Source organism: Malaclemys terrapin, chromosome 3 (assembly GCF_027887155.1).
Source record: "Malaclemys terrapin pileata isolate rMalTer1 chromosome 3, rMalTer1.hap1, whole genome shotgun sequence".
NCBI lineage: Eukaryota > Metazoa > Chordata > Testudines > Emydidae > Malaclemys > Malaclemys terrapin.
The window spans coordinates 111,409,549-111,433,491 of record NC_071507.1 but is presented as its reverse complement, the minus strand read 5'-3'; the positions used below and the strand labels follow the sequence as shown (position 1 = coordinate 111,433,491).

Below are 23,943 nucleotides of genomic sequence, written 5' to 3'. Positions count from 1 at the left end.
TTAACATCATTATTTTTGTATCAGTTTTAGGCTAGTTTAACTATAACTTTATTTCTTTCATGCAGTTACTTCTGATTTGCACCAGTGTAAGCTAGCGAGACCTTTAATGGAGAAAAATGAAAATAAATATATTTTAGAAACCTCTAAAACAGTGTTTCTCAAACTGGGGTCGCCGCTTGTGTACGGAAAGCCCCTGGTGGGCCGGGCCAGTTTGTTTACCTGCCCCGTCTGCAGGTCTGGCCGATCGCGGCTCCCACTGGCCGCGGTTCGCCGCTCCAGGCCAATGGGAGCTGCTGGAAGTGGCACAGGCCGAGGGACGTACCGGTCGCCTTTTCCAGCAGCTCCCTGATAATTTGCAAAATATTGAATTTCAAAACAGCCACTGGTCCAAGAAATGATATTTTCTATCCTGCACCTCAAACAAGTGTAATTTTTGGGGAAAATTCCACATTTGGGGGGCCGGGATTAGAAACCCTTTTGAGGTTGTTTCTTTGGGGGAAAAGTGGTGGCTACTTCAAAAGTGTAGCCCATAGTGATAGGGATTAATAAGCAAAAGTGCAGGTGAGTCAGTCAAAGGTTCACGATAAATAGAATTTGTCTTATGGCTTGGCAGTTTATCTCAGGGATATCACCACAGCATAGTATAAATATTTCTGCATCCATAATTTAGAAAAAAATCTCCCTAAGAGTGCATGTGTGTGAGTGTTGTGTATAAAGTGTGTGTTTATGTTTTCTCATAAATCATTAAGAAATAAGGAAGAACACTAAGTTCAAGACAGTCGAGTCTTCAATGGAATAGTGGCGTTCAAAATAGCCTAATTGTCCCCATATTTCAACACTGATGTGTTTTTCCTTATTAGTTCACTGAAGTTTTATTAAATGTCCAAGCATATGTGATTACATCTCATAGAGAAACAATATGCAAAGGACTATGATGTTTGCATTCAGCTCTTTAAACACCTTTGTTTTGTGGCTTTCAGTATGTAGAAAACTTGGGGGATAAGATACAACCAATCGCTGATGAGCTGAAGGATAAAATAGACGATCTAGCCCAAGATATTCAGGATAGGATGCTTCCAGAAAAGGTGTTGCAGGCTGAGAACCATGCAGCCCAACTGAATGAATCATCTGCAATATTGGATGGGTAAGACAGCCATTTCTTGATACGTCTAAAACTCTCATAGCCTAGTGTCTAGTATTCCCTGACAGAAATAGAAGGGGATTATTTTCAGACTTTAACTTCTGTGATTATGAATATACAAGACTCTAATGCTCTATATAGAGCCCAATTAGGAAAGGCTAGATTCATTTCTTTGGAGGAGCATCAAAAGTCTGAGTTAGATATGGGGCTTAGGAAGGTATTGTACATGTCTTGGGCTATATCCAAGATAATCAAACCCAAACATTTCTGAAAATGAACCAGTAAATGGAAAGTACGGACACTTTCACAAGAAGTTCTCCTATTTCAAAAAATATTTTTTCAATCTGATCTCTCCTGTGCCTTGTACCTTGTGTTGTCATATACACCAAGGCAAAGTGAGTGCAAACTGGTGTAAGATGTTACCCTTCTCATTTAGTGGCATTTTTTACAGTCACTTTTCCACAGTAATAAATGACACTGCAACAGGCAAGGAGAAGTCTGTTTATCTTTGTATGTTTGAAATTGGCAGCCTTTAAGAGTGTGCACTTGCTGACTCTGGGGTAAAGGAAGCAATTTAAGCATCACTTTCAAAGCAAATTGAGAATACCTAAAACTTGTTCCCAAAAGCTTTGGTAGATTATTGTTTAGAATTCAGTTTCTGAGCTCCCTCATTTCATTTGGAAAGAGTCATACAAACTGATGTGATGTGCAACAGACAGTGGAGAGGCAGGTACACACAAAATACTGTTGCCAAAAAGTTCCTGTGGCCATTACAGCATAGAAGAACAGAACTCATAGCATCTGCTTTAGAAAGTGCAAATTGCTACAATTTAAACTGAAGGAAAGTCTTCCTGTAACAGGGAGGTGTTGCCCCTTTGGGACAGGAGGACCTGGAGCTAGCCAACCCTGATTACTAAAGGAGTCACACCTGTGTGACAGTGGCTGATTCTCCTATGTAGAGCAGCAGGTGGCTGCAGTGAGCGGGGAGGTGTGTGCAGGAAACAGAATCCTGAGATGCTATTGCTGATTAGCAGCTGCAACCATCAAGTCGGCTCTTGCAGAGACACTGAATTGAGCCCCGGTTCTGGGAAAGACTTGGGACCATGTTGAGTTTGTTTGAGGAACTCTGAAGAAGAGGAAAGCAGAGATGCGGGGGGGCATAGAGCAACTTCTAGCTATGAGGGGATGCTTGTCACTCCCTGCTATGCCTCCTCACTTGCTGGTAATCATGGGGGGCAAGGCTTGATTAAGCTAACTCAGAAAAAGGCACATGTATCAGTGTGTCCAGATGAGGCGCTATTGTGAATAGTTTGCTCTGCATTAGCTATTCCAGTCAATTTCCTCATGTAGACAAGTCCTTAATCCACCAGAGGGTAAAGAACTCAGGGTATAGAACCAGTCAGGAATTTTTGACAATTTTTGTTTTCAATCAGGAAAGTGCTGATTAGTTAAACCTGAAACTTTTCACAGAAAGGTTCCTCAGATTCAGGATGGACTTTCTGGTGAGAAAGAGAGTGACTCCAATTCATCCAAGAATAGCCAGTTGGTTAGAACACTGATATGGGATGTGGGAGATCCTGATTCAAGTCCCTGATCTGCCTGATTCAGAGCACCACCAGGCTATAGAGTCACTCTCTCAATCTCTCCTGCTTGAGCTATTCCACTTTGCGTACATAATTAAATATTCACTAGGCTAGAAAGAGAGAGACTCGGACTCTGTAGCCTGGTGGTTAGGTCCCTCACCTGGGATGTGGGTGACTGGGTTCATAGCTCTGCTCAAATCAGGCAGAACAGGGACTTGAACCTGGGTTACCCTCATTCTAGGCTATTGACCACCAGGCTATTGGCTATTCTGAAGCGGGTTTGTCTCTGTCTTATGTTTTTTTGCAAAATTTTTGAAAGATCTCAGTTTTGTTCCAGGGCAGAACTAAACATATTTCAAAACTTCAAAAAAATTTCACAACATGGAATTATTGTTTTCCAGCCAGCCCTACTCATAAACTGATAAGCTTGAGAAGGTTGATAGACTATCCAGTAGATGGTGTTTATACAAAAACACCATTGAATGTCATACAAATATGTCACTCGGAATATGGTTCGGCTCTACAGAAGGGACTATATAAAAATAGCACTGGGGGCTCCCTGTTTATTGTGTTTCTCCAATTCCATATCAAATTTAATGAATTCACAGATGAAAAAATGCTTTTTTTTCTACTTGTCAGTCAAGCTGGGCTCCCTCCTTCTCATGCATCATCATATCGCTGGTAATAAATATCCTGCAAACCATATATTATGCTCTTTGTTCCATTTGTGCAACTGCATTGTCTGCAATTTGTGCCCTCACTTGTACCCGAAGTTACAGAGATATAAAAGGGGGCATCATTTGATCTACCAAACATTTATTACCAATGTTGATGTATCCAGGGGTGAAAGTAACTTAAAGGACTTACCAGTACGCCGGAGTCCTGAGCCTCAACCGGAAGAGGCGGGGCCTTTCAGTATTTAAAGGCCCTGGGGCTCCAGCTGTGGCTGGGAGCCCCAGGGCCTTTAAATCAACCCGGAACTTCCAGCTGCAGAGGCGGCTGGGAGCCCCAGGGCTCAGGGGCAAATTAAAGGGCCCGGGGCTCCAGCCACCGTGGAGCTTCTGGCCCTTTAAATCACCATGGGAGCCCTGCCGCCGCTACCACAGGGCGGCAGGGCTGGGGCTAGGGCTCGGGTAGCGGCAGCAGGGCTCTGGCGGAGATTTAAAGGGTCTGGGTCTCCGGCCGCTGCGGGGAGCCCTGGGCCCTTTAAAGCACTGCCGGAGCTTCGGCAGCAGGGCTTGGGTGGCACTTTAAAGGGCCTGGGGCTCCCCACAGCAGCTGGAGCTCTGGGCCCTTTAAATCGCACCGGAGAAGCCGGTCCAGTCGGGCACGGCGTACCGGCTCTTGCTGGTACGCTGGACCGGACCGGACTAGCTTACTTTCATCTCTGGATGTATCCTCAGCTTTCATTTTCAGAGCCCAGAGTGAATTTGCAAGGCTGGCAGTTAGGGGGAAAATATTTTCATATGCAAGTTGAGCAAATTTGATATGGCATCAATGAGACACACATTGTGGAGTTGCCTGCTGCTATATTTTCATAATAAAGCCCCACTTTGAAAAGGGAAATGATCCCCAGGATCTTAAAGCACTTTCCAAAGTAGCACTGGCCAAAATGTTCAGACCTCGGTAGGTAAAGTTAGGCTCCTAGATAAAAGTGGCCTAATTTTTAGTGGGGTTGTACACATCCAACTCCCATCAACTTCAATGGGATTTGTGTGTCCAAAACATTTCTATAACACCTTCCAGATGAATGTTTCAAAATCCTTTACAAGCAATCATGAGTTTAGTCTCACAATGACACTGTAAGGTAAGTAGTATTTTCACCATTTCATAGATGGAGAGACTGAGGATATGTCTAGGCTGCAATCATTGGGTGTGATTGCAGCTGGAATAGACATACCAAAGTTAGCTTAAATCTAGCTAGCTCAGGTCCCAGAGCAGTGAAGTTGCTTCAGCATTGGCTGTACAAATATGCCCAGAACCCTGCTGCTGCAGCTTCACGGATCCGGGACCCAAGCTAGCTAGAGTAAAGCTAACCTCAAGTATATCTACTCGAGCTTAGACATACCTTGAGCAATGAAGAGGAAGAGTGACTTGCTCAAGGTGTAGCGCTCAGTGCGCTCAAAACACGGTTCTCTTGATCCCCGGTAGCCTGCTGTAACACAGCCTCCCATCTTTGGCCATTTTTTTTTTCAAAGCTGCTACATGGATAAAATCACATCTTTTAATGTGTATATTTTTAAAACTCCCACAGTAACTTACAGTTTGGAACAAGCAATTTATCTCGTTGCCCACATCTTTTTCAGATAACTAGCAGGTCCAATTCTAAAGACTTGTGAGTAGAAGCTCTTAGCAGCTATTTCCATGCCAGTGTACAGTATCCCTGGGGAACAAGCCTCACAATTACCTCAGATAAAGTATCTGATTTGATACTTGCAAAATTACCAGTTTCATATTCAATGGAGTCATATCTGAAAAGTAATCTTTAAAAATTGAAGCTTTTAATGTGGTGTTATGTGTGAGATCAAGAGGGAGAGGAATTGCACAGTCTTGTGTGGGGATATCCTGTCGCTATCGCCTTGTGTCAGGATAAAGCTATTTATCTCAGACACCTAGACCCTAGATATTTGTACTTGCTATTAACTATCTATGGTATTTATATGGACCTCATTACCATAGTATCTATGTGCCTCCCAATCTTTTGAATGTATTTAACCTCAGAACTTGACTAACCTCACAGGGGTATTGTTATAGCAATATTACTAAGACACGGAGAGACTAGCAGTGATTCTACACTTAGAGCTGAAGGTGTACTTTGTAACCTATACTAGCTCTGAGCAACTAACATGCTAAAAATAGCAGTGTAGCCGCAGGAGGAGCTAGCCGCCCCGAGTAAATCCTCAGGCAGCTAGCCCTTCACGCTGCTGCAGCTACATGGGTATTTTTAGTGAGCTAGCATGGGCACATCTTCGCAAGATGGAAATTACATCTCAAGCTCGAAGTGTAACTGTACTGTGACTTGCCCAAGATCACCCAGGAAGTCTGTGGTGGAGCAGGGAATTGAATGTAGGGTTCCTGAGTTGTAGTCTAATGCTCTAACCACTGGACCATTCTTCCTTTCAACGTGAAATATCTCCTTAACCCACGGTATACAAAACTATTGTTTCTCCATGTGACACTATGAAAATAAAATTTGACACCTCCCCTTAAACACTTAGCACCCACATTCTGGAAACCTCAATTATGGCATTGTGCACTAGAGCCAATCATTAGAAATCTGGGCTGTTTGGCTCAAAGTGCCAATGCATTTTGCTCTGTTGAGCTACAACTGCAGTTTTTAATGGTGTGCTGTACCTTTTCCACCCTAACAGAATCCTTGCTGAAGCTAAAAATGTCTCATTCAATGCCACTGTAGCTTTCAAGGCATATAGCAATATCAAGGACTATATTGATGAAGCAGAGAGAATCGCCAGGGAGGCCAAGGCCCGTGCAAATGAAGCTATGCAACTGGTAAGAAAAGTGAATGGTGTCTGTTGGACGGGAAGCTCAGGCTGCTTCTATATTCCAGGCTCCCTGCACCCCCTTCATTCCAACTTCCATGCTCTACTATCCTACTGCTCTATCTATACCCTCTCCTACTGCAAGAGCCCCCAGTTCTGAGATTATATCTCCACATGCTCTTAGTCTATGTCCCTCCTGATCCCATTTTCTCCTCTGTGCCCCCTATGCTATCCTTTTTCTGGGCTACTTCCCCTTTATTTTTATCTCTCTCATTCCCTTCTGCCCATGTGTCCCTTCACCCCCCATCCCTGACTCAAGCCAGCAGCTGCTGCAACTAAACCTGAAGACAGGAGCAGGTCAGTTTCAAGTCAATGTTCTGAAGAAATCTTTATCTTGGCAATCCCCCACAATAGCTCCCTAAAAATATTTAAGGGCATTTCACCACAACAAGGCCATTGAAACAAAACAGAACTGGAGATGGTGGGGCCAGTCCATTTTGCAGATGTGATGAGCCACACAAACTAAGGAAGACTTTTGGGGAAGGAATGGCAGAAAGATTTTTAAACACTGGAAGCAAAAAACTGTATTTCCAAACTGTACCAAGCTTCACAGAAAAGCTTCGTTCCCAAGATGAGATGCAACAAGTAAAATTTCAGGGGGTTGGTTCTTTGGGAGGGTCAGAGCAACTAGAGGGATTTTAAATGGGTATTATAATGGGAAGCTAGCTGTTTAACTTCAACTATGCAGGAACTACCTCTGCTCCACAACAAACTCAGCAGAGGCAGAAAGCCAGGGATATTTTGTATTGGGAGTAATGAAGGAGTTAAAAGCTTATTTATGGAGGCAAATATGTGACCAACTGACCTGCACTTCACAGACACAGGCTAAAAATACCCCTGCAGATGACAGAAAACAGTGAAATCGGAAAGTCCCTATACCAGATAAAGAAATTGCACTGATACAAATAGCTAGCAGAAACAATACAAATCCCTGTGGATTCAGAGCTACAAGGCTAGAAATAAGGACAATGTGACCAGTCCATATTCATGAATAAGATAATACGGTCTGGATTTTAAATTGGTGGTGGTCACATTTTTAGCAACTTCAAATATTAACTTACGGTTCAAGTAACACTAATTACTGAATGTATCTCTTGATGGGAAAATGGTGCCTCACATATTGATATGTGCTGGTGATCTATAAACATAGTTCCTTCTATCAGAATTACCAATTTTAACGCAAAGGCAAATAAAGAGTAGTGGGTTTATTTTCAGAATGAAAAAACAGAAAAATATCTCTATCTTTTGGTCCTTTGATGCCTCAGAGACAGTGAGGGAGACAGATGTTATGACGGTTGAATGGGAAAGGAGATGCAATAGTCAGGAAACAAAGCAGGTGATTGCTATATGGCTACAAAAGGGCATATGTCAGAGAGGCAATGAACCAGCTGATTATACTATATAGAGAAAAAGGATAGATAATTTGAAATGGAATGAAGAAAGGATGTGGATAGTGTGATATAAATAGAGACAAATGTTTAGCAAGTAAGGAGACTCTAAGGCATGATTAAGGCAGCATTTTAAGGGCGCTCATTCTTATGGATTCAATAGGTATAGCCTTATTTGTTATATGCAAGTTGTATAGAATAAGGATCTAATTGATAGAAAAATAGGAATGTGGAGGAAACTGCTGCCCTTTTTAAAGTAATGAGTTTAGGGAAGTTCTTCTTGCTAGGTATTTGCCATTCCTACCCAACATAACCTATAATAAAATACCTACTTCTGAATTACACAGATTCTTAAATAGAAGTGTGATATATGGCCATTTTAGGGTTTTATTTATGTTAATGGAAAGGATGCTTTCTTTTAAAATGAAGTTGACAGTATTAAAAGCTAGAACTAAAGAGACTAAGAAGCACTGCAGTAGCAGGAAGCCTGATAGATGACTAGAAAAGAGAATCCATATTTAAAAATATGACAGAAGAATTCCTCCCATGATTTTTTATGATGAATTCATTCTCCCTTTTAAAAGCAAAATAAATTAATCACTGATGCAGCTCCTCCAGCATTCAAGCAGCTTCCCACGGCCCATTACTTAGCATGGGTAGCGATGGTGATCGGGTCAACTGACTGAAAAGTTAAATCATGATAAAGGATTTGGCTTCTAGTTCAGAGTTTAGAATCACAGTTTTAAAGTGACGCTTCAAGAGATATTTTTAATGTGATCACTTTTTTAAAAAGTGCAGGTGTGGTGTACTAAGCAAGATCAAGGGACTAGGGCTTGCTCTATATTACAGAGTTAGGTTGACATAAGGCAACTTGTGTCAACCTAATTATGTCAGTTGCTCCCACTGACGCAAGTGCCATACTACACCGACATCCTAACTCCATCTCCTCGAGAGGCATAGGGCTTGTGTCGGTGTAGTTAGGACGACACAGTGTAGTAGACACTGCATTACTTACATTGGCTGGTGGCTGTCATTCTGGTCAGTTTCACAGCTCCAGCCATGACAAGAAAGCCTGGGGCCCGTGGTGGCCTCCAGGTAGAGCCTGGCTGCCATCACAGCTCCTTGCTCCCAACCGCACTGCTGCCTGTGCTCCCCGCTCCTGCTGGCAGCCCTGCTGCATCTGGGCTCCCTGCTCCCAACAGTGCTGCTGTCCGGACTCCTGGCTCCTCGCTCAGGGAGCCGAGAAGTTTGGGGGGCTGCCCCCTGCTCCTGGCAGGGAGGTGAAAAGCCCAGGGGGCAGTTGAGCTCCCAGCAGGGAGCCGTGGGGAGCTGAGAGCTCCAGCTCTCAGCCCCCGACACTGCCCCTCTTCAGTTGGTGGAAGTGCTCTGGTGAGGATGCGCACCACCGACAGAAGGAGGGTAGTGTGGACATGGTTTGACAGTGCTTTTCTTTTTCTATCATCTATTTTTTAGCATATGAACTGATACAGGAAATCTAAACGCAGTATCAATCCATATGTCTAAACACACAATATCACCTGCTATTAAAACATGAAGGAGTTCACCATTACACATATTTGCCTACACACATAAACACTCATGTTGCACACAGTAAGATATTGGTAATGTCTGTGCTTTTCGTTAAGTCAATATCTTATTAGCCACAAATCACCAAAATGCACACTTTGTATAAGATGCTTTGATTTGTTGACTCTTTTTGAATAGCATATTTCCTTTTAAATTGTTTTCAATCTGTACATCTCTATTTATCTGTGAAAAGGTCTTTGTAAATATTATCTTTATGCTATATGTAGTGCAATCAGGACTGCTGGCACAAATACCAACTTGGCCCTAATTACTCAGCCCCTTATTCAACCCACATCTTGTTTTTGCATTGCAAATGCCGCCTTTCCAATTCATTTTATCAAATATAAACTGTTTTAATAGCCAGTCAAGCAAGCCCAGCAAATTGTTAATAATAACAAAAATGATCATTAGATCTGAAGTTCCATGCTCACAGAGTGATCATTCCCCAGCTTCTGAAGCGAAAAAGAACATAAAAACATAATCTGATTTGACAGGTATATCTGCTGCCAAAACTGGCCAAACATGCCTCCTTCAGGAGCAATTCCCTTGTTGCATTGGAGATCAAGTAATGATTCCTCACGGATACTCTTTTTAAGGGATTATGGGTATCATTTTTTACTCTACGTGCAATGAATTACATTAGCTGTTACTCTGTTAAAAATAGATATATAAAACCCAGCTCTGCAGTTTTTATGGGTATGTTGAAATCAGCAGTTCCGTGTGCACGGTGACTGCAGACCTTGGGTCTGTGAAGCCCTAAGTGAGCTTGGAAGTGTGGAATACTATTGCACAGTAATGCAGTCACCTGGATTTTATTTCAGGAGAGCACTTAAGCACATGCTTTAGTCAGTCCCTATTCAGGAAAGCTCTTAAGTATGTGTTTCATTCCTATATGATAACAAGGAGCCTGAAGCTGGTAGCTGTGTGTATATGGAGTACCACACAGTAAGAAGTAAAATGCTCTCTTACAGAGAACCACATTGTGAGGGTGTATTGAATTTCCAAAGAATCCAGGGCTTCTAACAAGATTTTGATATGAGCAGGCAAATGTATTGGCTCTAATGTATAACAGAGAAGTGGGAGAAATCTGCAAGTGTTCAAAAATATGACCTCTGGGCTTTATGGGAATATAAATCTTAAATAATAACAGTGTCATTTAATTGGCATGTAGTTAATTTTTAAGTACATGTATCTGCCCTGGAAAATGAAAAGTAGTTACTTCTTAATTACATACTAGTTACAAGGCTATGACCCATGACTAATATAAAATGTTATCTGGCTGTCAGGAGTATTCTCAAAGAAATGCAGTCTGTATTATGGAGTGACTGGAGTTCAATCTCTCAAACGGAACAGTAAATTATTCAGATTCTAGAGCATTCCCTAGCAAGTTAAAATACTAATTTAATTTAGAAAAACAGTTTTTCCTATCAGTCAACCTTTGAACTGTAGGTGCAGCTTTGTGTGTTTCTCAAAGAACGAGATTTTTAAATAGTATTTAGTAGTAATAAGAATTTCAGATTTAACTACACCTTTTCGTCCCCCTCCTAAGCCTATTTTCATTCATTTCACCTTGACTGACTTGGTTTGATTCAGGAAATACAATTGCTATGAGAACATCTCTGTGGTCTATATTAGAGTCTGTGTTGTGAGATCTAGTCTATTTATTGAATGTTTCATAACTGTTGTTAGGGAGAAGTACTGAACTGTATTATATTATGGTGTCCATAGTTGCAGGAAGAAATCCAGTGCTCCTAGATTCTATTCTGCTTTCACTACATTCAGAAACAATTTCTCTTTCTCTCTCTTTTATTAACTTCATCATTGACATTCCAGGGGAGCCCTGGTTTCTTGTAAAAATAAAAGTAAATTAATAAGTGAAAAGTATTTTATTAATCTCTGTTGGAGGACCAGTGTAATGGCAGCAGCATATAATTCAGAGTACATTGATGACCGCTTAAAATTTCAATGATTCTTCAGCTAGATCTTCCTCCTATTCTTTGTATTGCTTTAAACTTGCCCTGAACCAGCTTAAAAATACTTTTCTGTAAATGACACTGCTTGTTGGCCTGCAGGCATCTGGTCCTCAAGGATCACTGAAGGATGGTGCCAAGAACTCGCTTCAGAAGAGCTTCAGGGTTCTTAATGAGGCCAAGAAGATAGAAAAGGATGTTAAAGGTATGTGTACTGTATATGACATTAGTTTATGTTGATAAGCTACTAAGATCTGGTATGTTCCTAGTGCAAGGAAGACACATTAGTGGAAAATTAAAAAAAAAAAATGCTCAGCCAGGGGACACTGTGACCTAAATGCAGAGCCTTAGACCACTAGGACATCCTGATAGCATGACATGAGTATAATGTGTAACTTTGACTATTTATTTAAGACTAGCTTCAAATTCTGACTGTGGGGCCATGCAAAGTCCTATTGAAGTAATATGTGCCTACATGGGCTATCTGGGTGTTCGGTCCAGTAGGGCTACTTGCTCCCTGATACTGGTGGGCAGATAAGGGGGTGGGTAATGGTGGAGCCTTAGCTTCATCACTGATTCACTGGCTACATTAGGTGAGCCAGCAGTATGGGTGGTGAGTAATTTACTACTGTTACAGGCCAGCAATAAATTATTACCCCACCAACCTAGGAGTAAGGATGAAGCAATATAGGCTTTGCAATGAAGAGCTATGTCTCTGAGTCATAATGTCTCCCTGGACTACTCATGGCTTGGTGTTAGAACTGGGAAGAGAATTGAGGGTTTTTCCACTGAAAATTTCAATGAAAAAGGGGGAAAAAATCAAAATGTTCATAGGAAAATTCCAACTTTTCATTAAAAAATTATAATGTTTCACTTTTTTTAATAACTGAAAACCATAAACATTGAGCCTCAAAACTGCAGATTTGGGGCTAACAACTGTCAAAAACCAAACCAATTTCAGTTTTTAGCAAAAACTTTGTTGCTGTTTAGTTTTCAGTATTCCAATGAAAAAATCAAACATTTTTGAGGAAATGAGACACTTTCATTTTCAATGAAAATTTTCATTGAATCAAATGCAATTTTCTATAGCAAAGAATTTTCATCAGAAAATTTTGACCAGCCATAATTGGTGCAGCTGATACATTATTGCTTGCTGAGGGCTTTGCTTAAAGTCAGATTCTAACCCTCAAAATACATGCATTACCTTAATATATAGTAAAGCAGGTCAAATCATATCTATATATAATGTATTTGAATATTTTCCTATCAGTTATTGAACAAATTATTGGTTAATATATTTGTCATTATTTGACCAGTACATCTTGCAGCCAGTAGTAGCCTATTTCCAGAGTTTTTTATCTAGATAAATCCTAAACTGTTTTATAAACTTCTTAAAGAGTATACAAAATCACTTCTTGTAACGCTAATGAAAGCCATCTCCGGATGGAGTAGAATATAACATCTGTTTAATAGTTGTCAACAACCTTCCATAACAGCTTAGGATAAAAAGTGAAGAATATCTTATTGGAATGAAACTGAAGGGGAAATATTGGGTAAGCAGAATACAGTTACCCACTTTGAATTTGGCCAGTACTCTGAGGTTCCCACCTCTGCGCTTGTGGAAAATGCTAGGGGTCTTTAATGATCACAAGTGGTCTTGACTGCTGTTTTTATGTCAGCCAAAGAAAAACACCTCCAGAACTATAGCATTTGGGGTCAATGGTTTAATAAAAATTTGGAAAGAAGAGTGCCACCTACTGAATCAGCCTTTGAAGGCCTTCTATTCAAGTACTAACCAAGTTTAGTTTAGGATATCAAGTCCAGGGTAGTAACTTTGTGGCTTATTTCAAATTAAGATCCAGTAACTTTGACATTCATTCCTTTGTTGTAGTTTGAAATGTCATCCTGGATCTTTTGGAAAAAAGCTATGTGCAATGCTCATAGCATCTCTTGAATTTTGAGTAATAATCATGACATAGTCGGATCAAGTTTAACTGACTGAAATTATCATAGCAATCTAGGGACACCTGGAAATAACCATGAAGACAGGAATGTTACAGTCCTTGGAAGCCTGTGAGAAGAAACCGACATGGGGCCTGCAAGGAAATAAAAAAGATGGCACCCTGTAAATAGAGAGACTGACATGATTTTTCTTGCTTACAAATTGCAAGCTATCATAGTATCTGACAATCAAGATGATTTCTTTGCTTTATGCATCATCACTAGAAAATCGCCAACAATAAGATTCTGGAATCAGGTCATAGCTGGTTATTTCTTTGATAGTGCCTAAAGCCATCTGTAGTGATAACATTCATTATAAATTGTTTTTTGTTAGAACGTAAACAAATTTTGTTCAGAAAACGATTGGGTCCAGTCCTTTTGTCCTTTTCCTGCAAACCCCCCATTGACCTCATGCAAGTTGTAGTACAAAAGCATAAGGTCTAAGGGATCAAACCCTGAGGAGGTAGATCTTAGTGTGTCTTTTTGGCTTTTTGCACTTAAACATATTTTGGCAGCCCTAGGAATTCAACCAACAGAACATATTTAACATGCAGTATGTAGCTGTCAGGTTTAAAGAGATCATTTATTATGTTTTACTATCATATTCTCTTTGGGAATTAAAAACATTTTATTACTGTCTAAAAGTGCAGGAGATGTGAACATTTGTAGCACTGATACCTTGTAAAGCTGGATGTACATTTTGGTTGCCCATTCCATAAAATTCTATTGTTTGTCTTGACTGCAAGATTTAGTAAAGATATAGTTTATTATTGTTATATATTATGAAATTTGAGAGCAGCCCATAGTAGCATGTGGTGCAGATCCACCAAGCCGTTGGAGAGTGGGGAGCAGGAAATAGTCAGGTGAGGGAGGAAGGATGCCTATCTCTCTAAACTCACAGGCATTCAAGTAGTAAGCCCCTTTCTGGGGTACAGTTTACTCCATCATGCACTGTTGGCCTGTTTCAAAGACCTGTGTATAGGGGACAGTAGAGATCTGGCTCTATCTCTCCCCATCCACTTTGATGACCACATTTATTTTGAATACACAGTGCCACAAGCAGTGGAACATGGTCCATAACAATGATTGATATATTATGACTATTATAATATGGGATTCTATGAATAGAGAATTAAAGGAGGGTAATAAAATTAATGCTATGGGTTTATGGAAAATAAGATCCTGCCAGACTAACTTGATACCTTTTTTGATGAGATTACAAATTTGGTTAATAAAGGTAATAGTGTTGATGCAATACATATAGACTTTAGTAAGGTGTTTGACTTGGTGCCACACAACATTTTGATTAAAAAACTAGAACAATCTTAAATTAGCATGGCACACATTAAATGCTGGTTATCTGATAAGTCTCAAAATAAAATTGTAAATGGAGAGTCATGATCAAATGGGTGTGTTTCTAGTGGGGTCCCACAGGGATTGACCCTATGCTGTTTAACATTTTTATTAATGACTTGGAAGAAAACTTAAAATCATCACTGGTAAAGTTTGCAGATGACACAAAAATTGGGGGCGTGGTAAATAATGAAGAGGACGGGTCACTGATACAAAGTGATCTGGATCCCTTAGCAAGCTGGGTGCAAGCAAACAATATGTGTTTTAATATGGCCAAATGTAAACATCTATGAACAAGAAACACAGACTATACTGATACAATGGAGGACTCTATCCTGGGAAGACTCTGAAAAATATTTGGGGATCATGGTGGATAATCAGCTGAACAAGTGCTCCCAGTGCTATGCCATGGCCGAAAGAGCTAATGAGATCCTTAGATGCATAAACAGGGTAGGGTGACCAGTTGTCCCGATTTTATAGGGACAGTCCCGATTTTTGGGTCTTTTTCTTATATAGGCTCCTATTACCCTCCACCCCCTGTCCCGATTTTTCACATTTGCTGTCTGGTCACCCTAAAACAGGGGAATCTAGGAGATGTTATTTTACCTCTGTATTTGGTACTGGAGCGACCACTTCTGGAACACTGTGTCCAGTTCTGGTGTCCACAATTCAAGAAGGATATTGACAAAGTGGAGAAAGGAGCCATAACATGATTAAAGGATTAGAAAACATGCCTTATAGTGATAGACTCAAGGAGCTAAATCTATTTAGCTTAACAAAGAGAAGGTTAAGGGGTGACTTGATTACAGTCTAAGAACCTACATGGAGAACAATGGGTTTTTCAATGTAGCATCACATTGGCATTGCATGATCCAATGCCTGGAAGTTGAAGCTATACTAATTCAGACTGGAAATAAGGCGTACATTTTTAATTATGAGAGTAGTTAACCACTGTAACAGCTTACCGAGGGTCATGGCGGATTCTCCATCTCTGATAATTTTGAAATCAAGATTGGATGTTTTTCTAAAAGATCTGCTCTAGGAATGATTTGGGGGAGGTTCTATAGTTTGTGTTACACAGGAGGTCAGAGTAGATGATTATAATGGTCCCTTCTGGCCTTGGACTCTATGGCTATCTGAAGAAGTTACACAACTATATTGGAACAGTCATTTATTATGGATACTGCTTCACAGTGCAAGACATCTTGTGCTCAAAGGAAAAAGTGAGGACATAATTTGTCTCAGATATGAGTGAATTCCATATGCATATATAAGCATATCACCTGGCCCTGAAAAAGCATATTACAATATAAATTATATATTTAAGGGATGTTTTAAAATACACTCCAACCAAAGTTTCACTCCTATCAAAATTTACAGAAGTGAAAGTGCAAATAGTGTAACAATTTCAAGTGGAAAGGGACATTTATAAATTCACAAACTAGGTTCTCATCTACACTCACGCAACCCCACTGAAACAGATGTTTTTTCATTAGGATTCTTTAATAACGATTTATAGTAAAATTGCTTTGTAGAGGCATAAAACAATGTTTCATTGCATGGATTCTGAACATAATAAAATATGGTCTCAAATTCCACCTGCCCTGCAGAAATCAGTTAAAATTTGTGCCCTGAATGCAGATACAGCAGAATAAGTTCAGTGAGCAGATTTCCCACCTCCCTCTGCTTTTACATCAAAATAATGATGTTACTGGTATTAACATAATCCCTCCTGTATGTGTTGGCATTTCTGGGATGGAAAGTGAGAGCTGAGATTAAAACTAATAGAATTAAACCTCCTTAGCTGCCTTCTTCAGAATCCCTACTGGAAATACAGAAGTGAAAGATGGATGATGGGCACTCTATAAAGAGCTGGTAGACAGAAGTGATCATTAGTTTAGAATTTCTCTCTCTGCACTACAGGTAGTACATTAGTTAAAGTAATGAAAACCCGTAAACCACTCAACTAATCTATCCTCCAGGAAGCCAGGCCTAAGCTATGACGGAGATGGGAATGTTTTCTTGCTACATTATGACATTCTCATGATTTGTGGCCAATTACGCTAGTTATAAAATGGCTGTTAATCAGAAAAATGCCATATATTACTTCCAAAAACTGCTGAAATAGTCCTTACAGAGCAAAACTTCTGACAGCAGCTATTACAATGGAGGTTTAGTCATTTCTCTCTCTGTGGGACTGAGAATTAGAAGGAATAAACTTGGTGGGAGAAGTAGATTCTATTTGTAGTGCTCTGCCTAAGCGCAGAGTTTCGAGAATTTGGCTGTGAGGGAGTGAATGCAGCTGCCTGCCAGTTTTTCTCTCTGTCTGTCTGTACCTTGACAGATTCTCAGCTTGCCAGGAGCAATTTGTCTTCCTTATAATTTTGAATTTACATTTTTAAAAATATGATTGCTCTTGTGCAGATTTGAGATTAAATATGGCGTTTAGTCCGAACAGATCAATGAAAAGTGAAGTAAAATTATGTACAAGCTCCCTTTAAGCTGAAGACATAAAGTCAGGTGGCCTCTGAAATCCAGCTCACATCATTTTCTTTAGTTTAAGAATTGACAGCTTGAGGAGACTCTACCCCTCCAACAACAGATGAACATTTTTAGCTAAAACATTTCACTTCTGACAAGTACAGGTAAATCTCACGCAGGGAATTTGTCCCTACCTGAAGTGGATTTTAGCTCCTGTATTAATTTTGGTAACCAGCATACTCTTCAGTACAAACATTACAATCAATACTAAATATACAGGGTTTTTTTAGTAAAGATTGACCAACACAGGCTGCATCTCTCTCATTACATCTCTATTTCTTCTGCTTATTCCTGTCTACTGTCTTGCATATTCTGTAGATAAAGAATTAACTTGGGACTCATAATCCTCTTTATAGGATAAGACAGTGGGGAGCAAGAATTCTATTTGCGAAGGAGTAAAACAAATGTAATAGAAGCAGTAAGATATACATATAATTTCACCAGCTAATTTGGACGGTACCCAGCCAACATTGGCTACTGTGTTTGCAGTTTCCATGGTTTTAAAACTACTCTTTAAAAATAATCTAATGAAGCTTCCTTTCCCATTCTTTGGTGCCATGCATTTAACTATGTGTTCTTTATGATGGCGTCTTAGACAATTTCCCTTGAGAACATGCTTTGGGCCATGTTACTATAAGAAAACTATATATGTTAGCAGCCAAGTTAAGGTATTTTAATGGTGCCATGTCATCGGCAATTAATCAGTGGCCCCAATATATAAAATCTGCAGAGACCTGAACTATTCCTTAGACATATAAATGGATAAATCATCCTCCATTTATATGTAGCTCCTTAATCACCTACAATACTCAGGCATATATGGTGCCAGATTAAAATGTGGGGAAATGGTTTTGCTCTTATGACTTCTTTATGTTTGTTTCTTTTTCTGATGAGTAGACAATGCTTTATCCCTTAGTGCTATGTTTAACAACGGAAACATAAAAATGATTTGCCCATCTTAATCCAGGTCACAGGAACAGGTGTCCACTGCACAAAACACAATCACAGCCAGCACTAATTGGTGTTCTTGTGCAACCCCCTCACAGAGGCTAAGAACTGAATGGGTATACAGGGACCAATCCTGCAAGGCATTGAGCCAACTCAATTTCAGTGGGAGTTGAGGGTTCGCAGCATCTTACAGGAATGAACCCATTAACTCCTCCCAGGCCAGAGGTAAAGCACGTTAGCTGAGCAGTGTGGACAAATTTGTATTGCAGCTGGTCATGTTGTACTAGCTAACTGAAGGATTTTGGTCTCCAGCATCTTTCAGTACTAAATATTGAAAGGAGAGGAAAAAATTCCATGATAAATGAAACCAGTATATGTCATGATTAATATACGACATACCTGCTCAGTGCTTAATAAAAAGTACTGTCTGAATGATAGATTGGTTATTTCCCAATATGGCCTTTAAGAACTTTATTACTTAGCAAAATTTTTAAGAGAACTTCTCATTAACAATGATTTTAGGAGCTCCTCCCCTTCCCTCCCTTTCAGCAAGGGACTGCCTTAGGGCATTTATTTATGGCTTTATTCTTCTAATACTAAGAAAACAATTTAAAATGCATTTGATAAATTAAAAGGAAAAAATATTAAACAGATGGAGTTTGAATATTCAAATTTAGGAGTTCCGGAGGGACTGAACTTATTAAAATCCATAAAAATTAGTTTGATGCTATGGTTACAAAGCTGGAAACAGAGGTCTGGAAACACAATGCTTCAGAAATATAGAAGGGGAATAATTAGCATAATTTCTGGATCTGGCAGGCTAGAGAGGAGGAGAGGAGACAATTTAAGACCATATACCAAAATTACTAGAAACACCACCTGAAATTAATAAAGTATGTCAGAATTATTAAAAAAATTATACACACTGATCTTCCAAAAAGGGACCAGAGACATTGGGGAAATATCAGGCAAATATAGAAAATTAAATGGATCTAATTAAAACTGTTTGGAGGCTGATCTTAGTAGACAAGAAATTAGCTCTGCTAAATTCTCTGATAATTTAGGACTAGGTTCTGATGCCTTTTTGCTCTCATCTAGAAGCACCTTACTAGTAGCCCCACTGACTTGACTATTCAATGAGATTAAGATTTTCAGAATCTGGTGCTTAAAAGTACAAGGCACCTGGGCATCAAAGTTAACCTTTATACTGTAATTCAAACAAGATCTTTCCTGGGGCTTACTGCAGCCTCAACTCACCTCCCTGTCTCCCACAGTTTGCCCGAACAGAGAGGCTACCTCCTGTTCTATGTGAGGCACTTCCCAGGAGTGAAGCCTTAGCTCCACCCAGCCCAAAATAGTCCCCACCCTCCTACCTTAAATAAGAGGAGCAGATTCTTCCTTGGTTGACATTTCAGGCAGACATTTTGGGCTGCAAGACTGTCTCCCACTTACATGCCCCCCAAACATTGCCCCTCCCACAACAGCAGAAGAGGTATAGGTGGGGGCCTCTAGTGCACAAGGGCTTGATCCTGCAATATGCTGAGTGCCCCCAACTCTCAATAAGTTGAAGATGCTTTGCACTTGGCAGGATCAGGCCCTACCTGGGTAGTTAAATGTTTTTTTTCAGGGAGCCATAGATTTGCTTGGACCAGCTCCCCAGCTACCCCCAATTTGAGGCCGGCTCCTAATCCTTTCCTTTTTCATCTTCCATCAGGATGACTGCTCATGCTCCAGGGGCTTCTGTCCCTCAGCCCCCTTCCTTTCCCACCTGTGACTTTCTCTCTCTTTCTGCCCTTTGTTGCACTGCCTGTCCCAGAGGTTGTGTGGATGCGTGTGCGCTTTTTCTCTCTTTCCTTCCCATTTTTTAAAAATACAACTTTTAAAAAGGCATTTTAAAAAGTGCAAGCTACTAAAAAAGAGCCTCACTTTATAAGGCCAATGTTAATACTGTTCAAATAAATCGCCTGGAAAGGAATAAAAAACCTAAATACATATCTGTTCATTCATTACAATAATTGGTCAATCAATCAAAGAGACAGCTATTGTGCTGCCATTAGAGCGCATGGGATTCAAGCATAGAGTATATCGTCTATCCAAAGATATTCAGTATCCAAATGAATACTATACACTTGGCCAGTTAATTAAGAAATCAGGAAAATATGAATTTTTTGACACACAAAATCATTTGATTCACCGATAGTAAGTGATTAGCTAGTTTTGAGAGTTACAAAAAATCTTCAAGCCTTTTCATAATCTACGAAAATGCATATCTTGGTTTTATAGGTAATGTACAGTTTTCTTAGATTTTATTTTTAAAAAATAACAATTTGTCTTCCTGTCTGTACACATTCATCTTTGAGAGATTTTAATCTTTTATAATCTATTGACTGGTTTCCCTCAAGCCACATTCAGGAAAATTAATACCCATCAGTCCTGAGAAAAGCAAATATGCTTTCTCTTTTTAAAAAAATCTTTGGAATTCTGTAATAGTCACTGAGAAAATTAAAAGTAGTTAACAAAGTTCTTCAAATCCTCTTGTCTTACTATACTGTTCTGTATAGCAGCTCAAACAGAGGGGTCCCAACCTGTTCCAAGCCAGTATGTGCCACTGTAATACAAACAATAATAATAATAATAATTGTTTCAGGTCAATGTGAGACAGACACAACTGCGACACTCTTTGCATAGATAATAGAGTCAAATTGCTCACACAGTAATTCTTCTAATAGTTTGGTAAAGGGGACAATACATTGAAACTATTTAATTCGATGTTGAACCTTAGGTATGGCAGTATGAGATATTTCAGTCTGTGCCACCAATGTCTCAAGTCCAGGGCCGGCTCCAGGCAACAGATGAGAAAGCACGTGCCTGTGGCGGTACATTGTAAAGGGCGGCATTCCGGCCAATCTTGGGGAGGCACATTCCGGCTGCTCTGCCATGGTTCTTTTTTTTTTTTTTGCTTTGGCAGCCCGTTCCATAGCTCCGGAGCCCCCGACCGGCTCCCCGCGCTCCGCCAGTCCCAGCCCAGCCCTGCAGGGGCACAGACTCCGGCGTGGGGGGGCAGGAACTAGTGATCCCCGCCGTTCACCATGCCGCCTGGCTCCCTGGGACATGCCACTCCCCGCCGCCTGCACAGGCCTCCGCCTCCCGCGCCGTTCTGAGCCCAGCCCGACTGAGCCACCAAAGAGGAACCCCAAGGCTGGAGGGGGGAGCCCCTCTCACCCAGCTGCGAGCAGGCTGCAGCACCTAGCTGCCCACGGGCGGAGGGAGTGGGCGGGTGCTGCCCTTCACCCCCCTGCGAGCCGCCTTGACTACCTTTCACATACTCCCTGCGGCTGCCGTTTTTTTTTTTTTTGTTTTTTTTTTTTTGCTTGGTGCGGCAAAAAAGCTAGAGCCGGCCCTGCTCAAGTCTCTCCAATAATTTAACTCACACTGGGAGCTCTTTTGACCCTTAGTCAGCCTATAATCAGGAGACCAGAAAGGTGACTTTGATCTAGTCTGGTAGATGCCACAGGCATCTGTTTGAGTAAGTATTCAAAGTACTGATGTGTTTAATTTCACTCAACTTCTACACTTTTGAAGGTCACAGTTAGAGTTTATACCCCATCCCCTTTTCTACAAATTATTCTCTGTCTTCCGCTATCAGTTCAATCAGTTATTCTGATTCAGCGAGTGCATTGGAGCCAAGAAATTCCCACCTCTCTGTTCTTCAGCTCCAAAGAGCTCCATAACAACGGGAATAAGTGATTAAAAATGTCCCCCCCAAATAGGTGTTTTCAGACTTAACTGGCATTTTCTTTCCCAAACTCTACTCTGGACTTTTTGAAATAAAGATTTCTAAATAACCTCAGTTGGAGCCTCTCTCTGGAGAGTCTGAAAAATCATTTTTATGTAGCATATTGTTTCAGCAAAAATATCATTGTTATGCAAAACAGTTTGTGAAGAATATCGACTTATCTGTGAAGGATAATGTCAGTTTCATCCTTCATGTACTGATTATCACATTACTGTTCCTCTGATTTGTACTAGTTTTTCAGTTTAAACAAATTTTGATATATGCTTTTATCTACAAACAAATTTTCCCCCAAAAAATCAATCTGCATATTTCATTATAACTTTTTCTTGATGTAGCCTCCTAATATTGATCATGATGCTGCTAATATGGTTTCATGCCCTTTCTCTGGACATTGTATCAGCGGTTGTTGCCTTACTTTGAGAAAGTCCAGCAAGAATTGGGAAATAGACATGCTAATGGTGATAGTACACTACCCTGATTGTATTGTTTTGTCACACAAAATGGATGAACCATTGGTCCAGGGCAAACACCTGAAGAAGAACTTGTGAGGTTATCATAGAAAAGTTTAATGTAGCCTATCTTTAAAGCACAGGTCTGGTAGTTTGGCTTCTTGGGTCCTCTGCCCGATTTGCCATTGACTCACTGGGTGGCCATTTAACCTCTATCTGCCTTATTTTGTATACATACCTTACAGGAGCATTGTGTACATAAAAGTGCTTTGAGAGCCTTAATAAAATCCCTCTATAAGCACCACGTATCACCATACAGTAGTCTAAGGAAATCAAGCACTTAGATACAAAGGAATTAGGTGCCTTTAAAATACAGACGATAGCATTAGTAAACCCTGGAACTGAGTGTTACATATGTTCATTGCAGTAACTTAGTAAATTAATTAAATATATGTATATTGATGACAAATGGGTTATTCATGGTCTGTTTTATTACCATACATACCAAATGAAGGTGTAAATGTAACCCAGGCCTGCTTGGCGCGGCACTCTGTCCCTGTCTAATGGCACCTAGACCAGCTACAGATTGATGAGGCTGCTGCAGGCTTGGCTAATAGCCAGATGGCTTTTAGCTCATGCAATAGAGGCTCATACACTAGGCTTCAGAGGTCCCAGGTTTGAGCCTGCTTGCTGACGACCAGGGTCTGTCTGTGTTACATAAACACAGCATAGTGAAAACAACAAGTTAAAGCTTTTTTGTATGTGTACTCTCTGCAGAAAATGGGGATAACTTGAATAGTATGCAAAACAGGTTGAAAAATGCTGATGAAAAGAATTCTGATCTCCTGAGAGCTTTGAATGACACCTTTGGAAAGCTGGCAGCCATTCCTAATGGTAAGTACAAAAAGTGCTAAAGCACTGGGCTCAGCTGTGCTTCACTGTGTCATCTTGCGTCTTTTAAAAAAATGTATATCGGTGTTATTCTTCGTCTACATACACTCCATCCATTGGCTGCTATTTCAGCCACAGTGCCTCTTTTTCACAATGAATGTACGCTGTGTGTGAGAGGGAAACTGAACTGAACACAAATGCCTGGTGTTCATTTGCATTCTGAACTTTTAGGGGCTGCCATGTTTTTGTCATTCTCAAATGGCCCACTTCTGGAAGGGAGTGATGGCATCCTGTTAGCCATTCCGTCTTTTCCAGAAGCTGTGAGTCCTTCCTGACAGTACCTCTTTTCAGAACGGTGCTTCCCAGAATGGTAAGAACAAAGATGATGGCATCAACAAACAGTTCAAAGAGACCTGGGATAAATAATAATCTCAAATTGCCTAAAGGACTCCAGAGAGTCTGTATCTAGAGAGACCCAAATGAACGAGTCATTTTGGTCCATCTATACTTTAGAATACTACTTAGTCAACAGTGAATCATGGTAGTTTCTGTAAATAGTATATCGTTTCCCCAGCACTGTCATTTGTGAATTAAATAAATGATTGTGTTTCCCACACTAATGGCCATGCACTTCTTTATATATAAACATTGATATGTGCAGAAATAGAATATATACTCACAGTAACGAACTATTGCTCTAGGACTTGTCTACATGGGGAAATAGCTCAGAATAGC

The 23,943-nt window shown here is 40.4% G+C and overlaps 1 protein-coding gene across 9 annotated transcripts in view; it reads left to right on the top strand.

Annotated features, from left to right (window-relative positions):
• Window positions 1–23,943, top strand: part of LAMA2 (laminin subunit alpha 2) — a 474,663-nt gene that overhangs the window by 384,399 nt on the left and 66,321 nt on the right. For all 9 annotated transcript variants that reach the window (XM_054023114.1, XM_054023113.1, XM_054023109.1 and 6 more), the window contains 4 exons: window positions 981–1,144; window positions 6,096–6,234; window positions 11,332–11,434; window positions 23,095–23,211. In XM_054023114.1, the coding sequence (XP_053879089.1) occupies window positions 981–1,144; window positions 6,096–6,234; window positions 11,332–11,434; window positions 23,095–23,211 (523 nt within the window). The remainder of the gene's footprint in view (window positions 1–980; window positions 1,145–6,095; window positions 6,235–11,331; window positions 11,435–23,094; window positions 23,212–23,943) is intronic.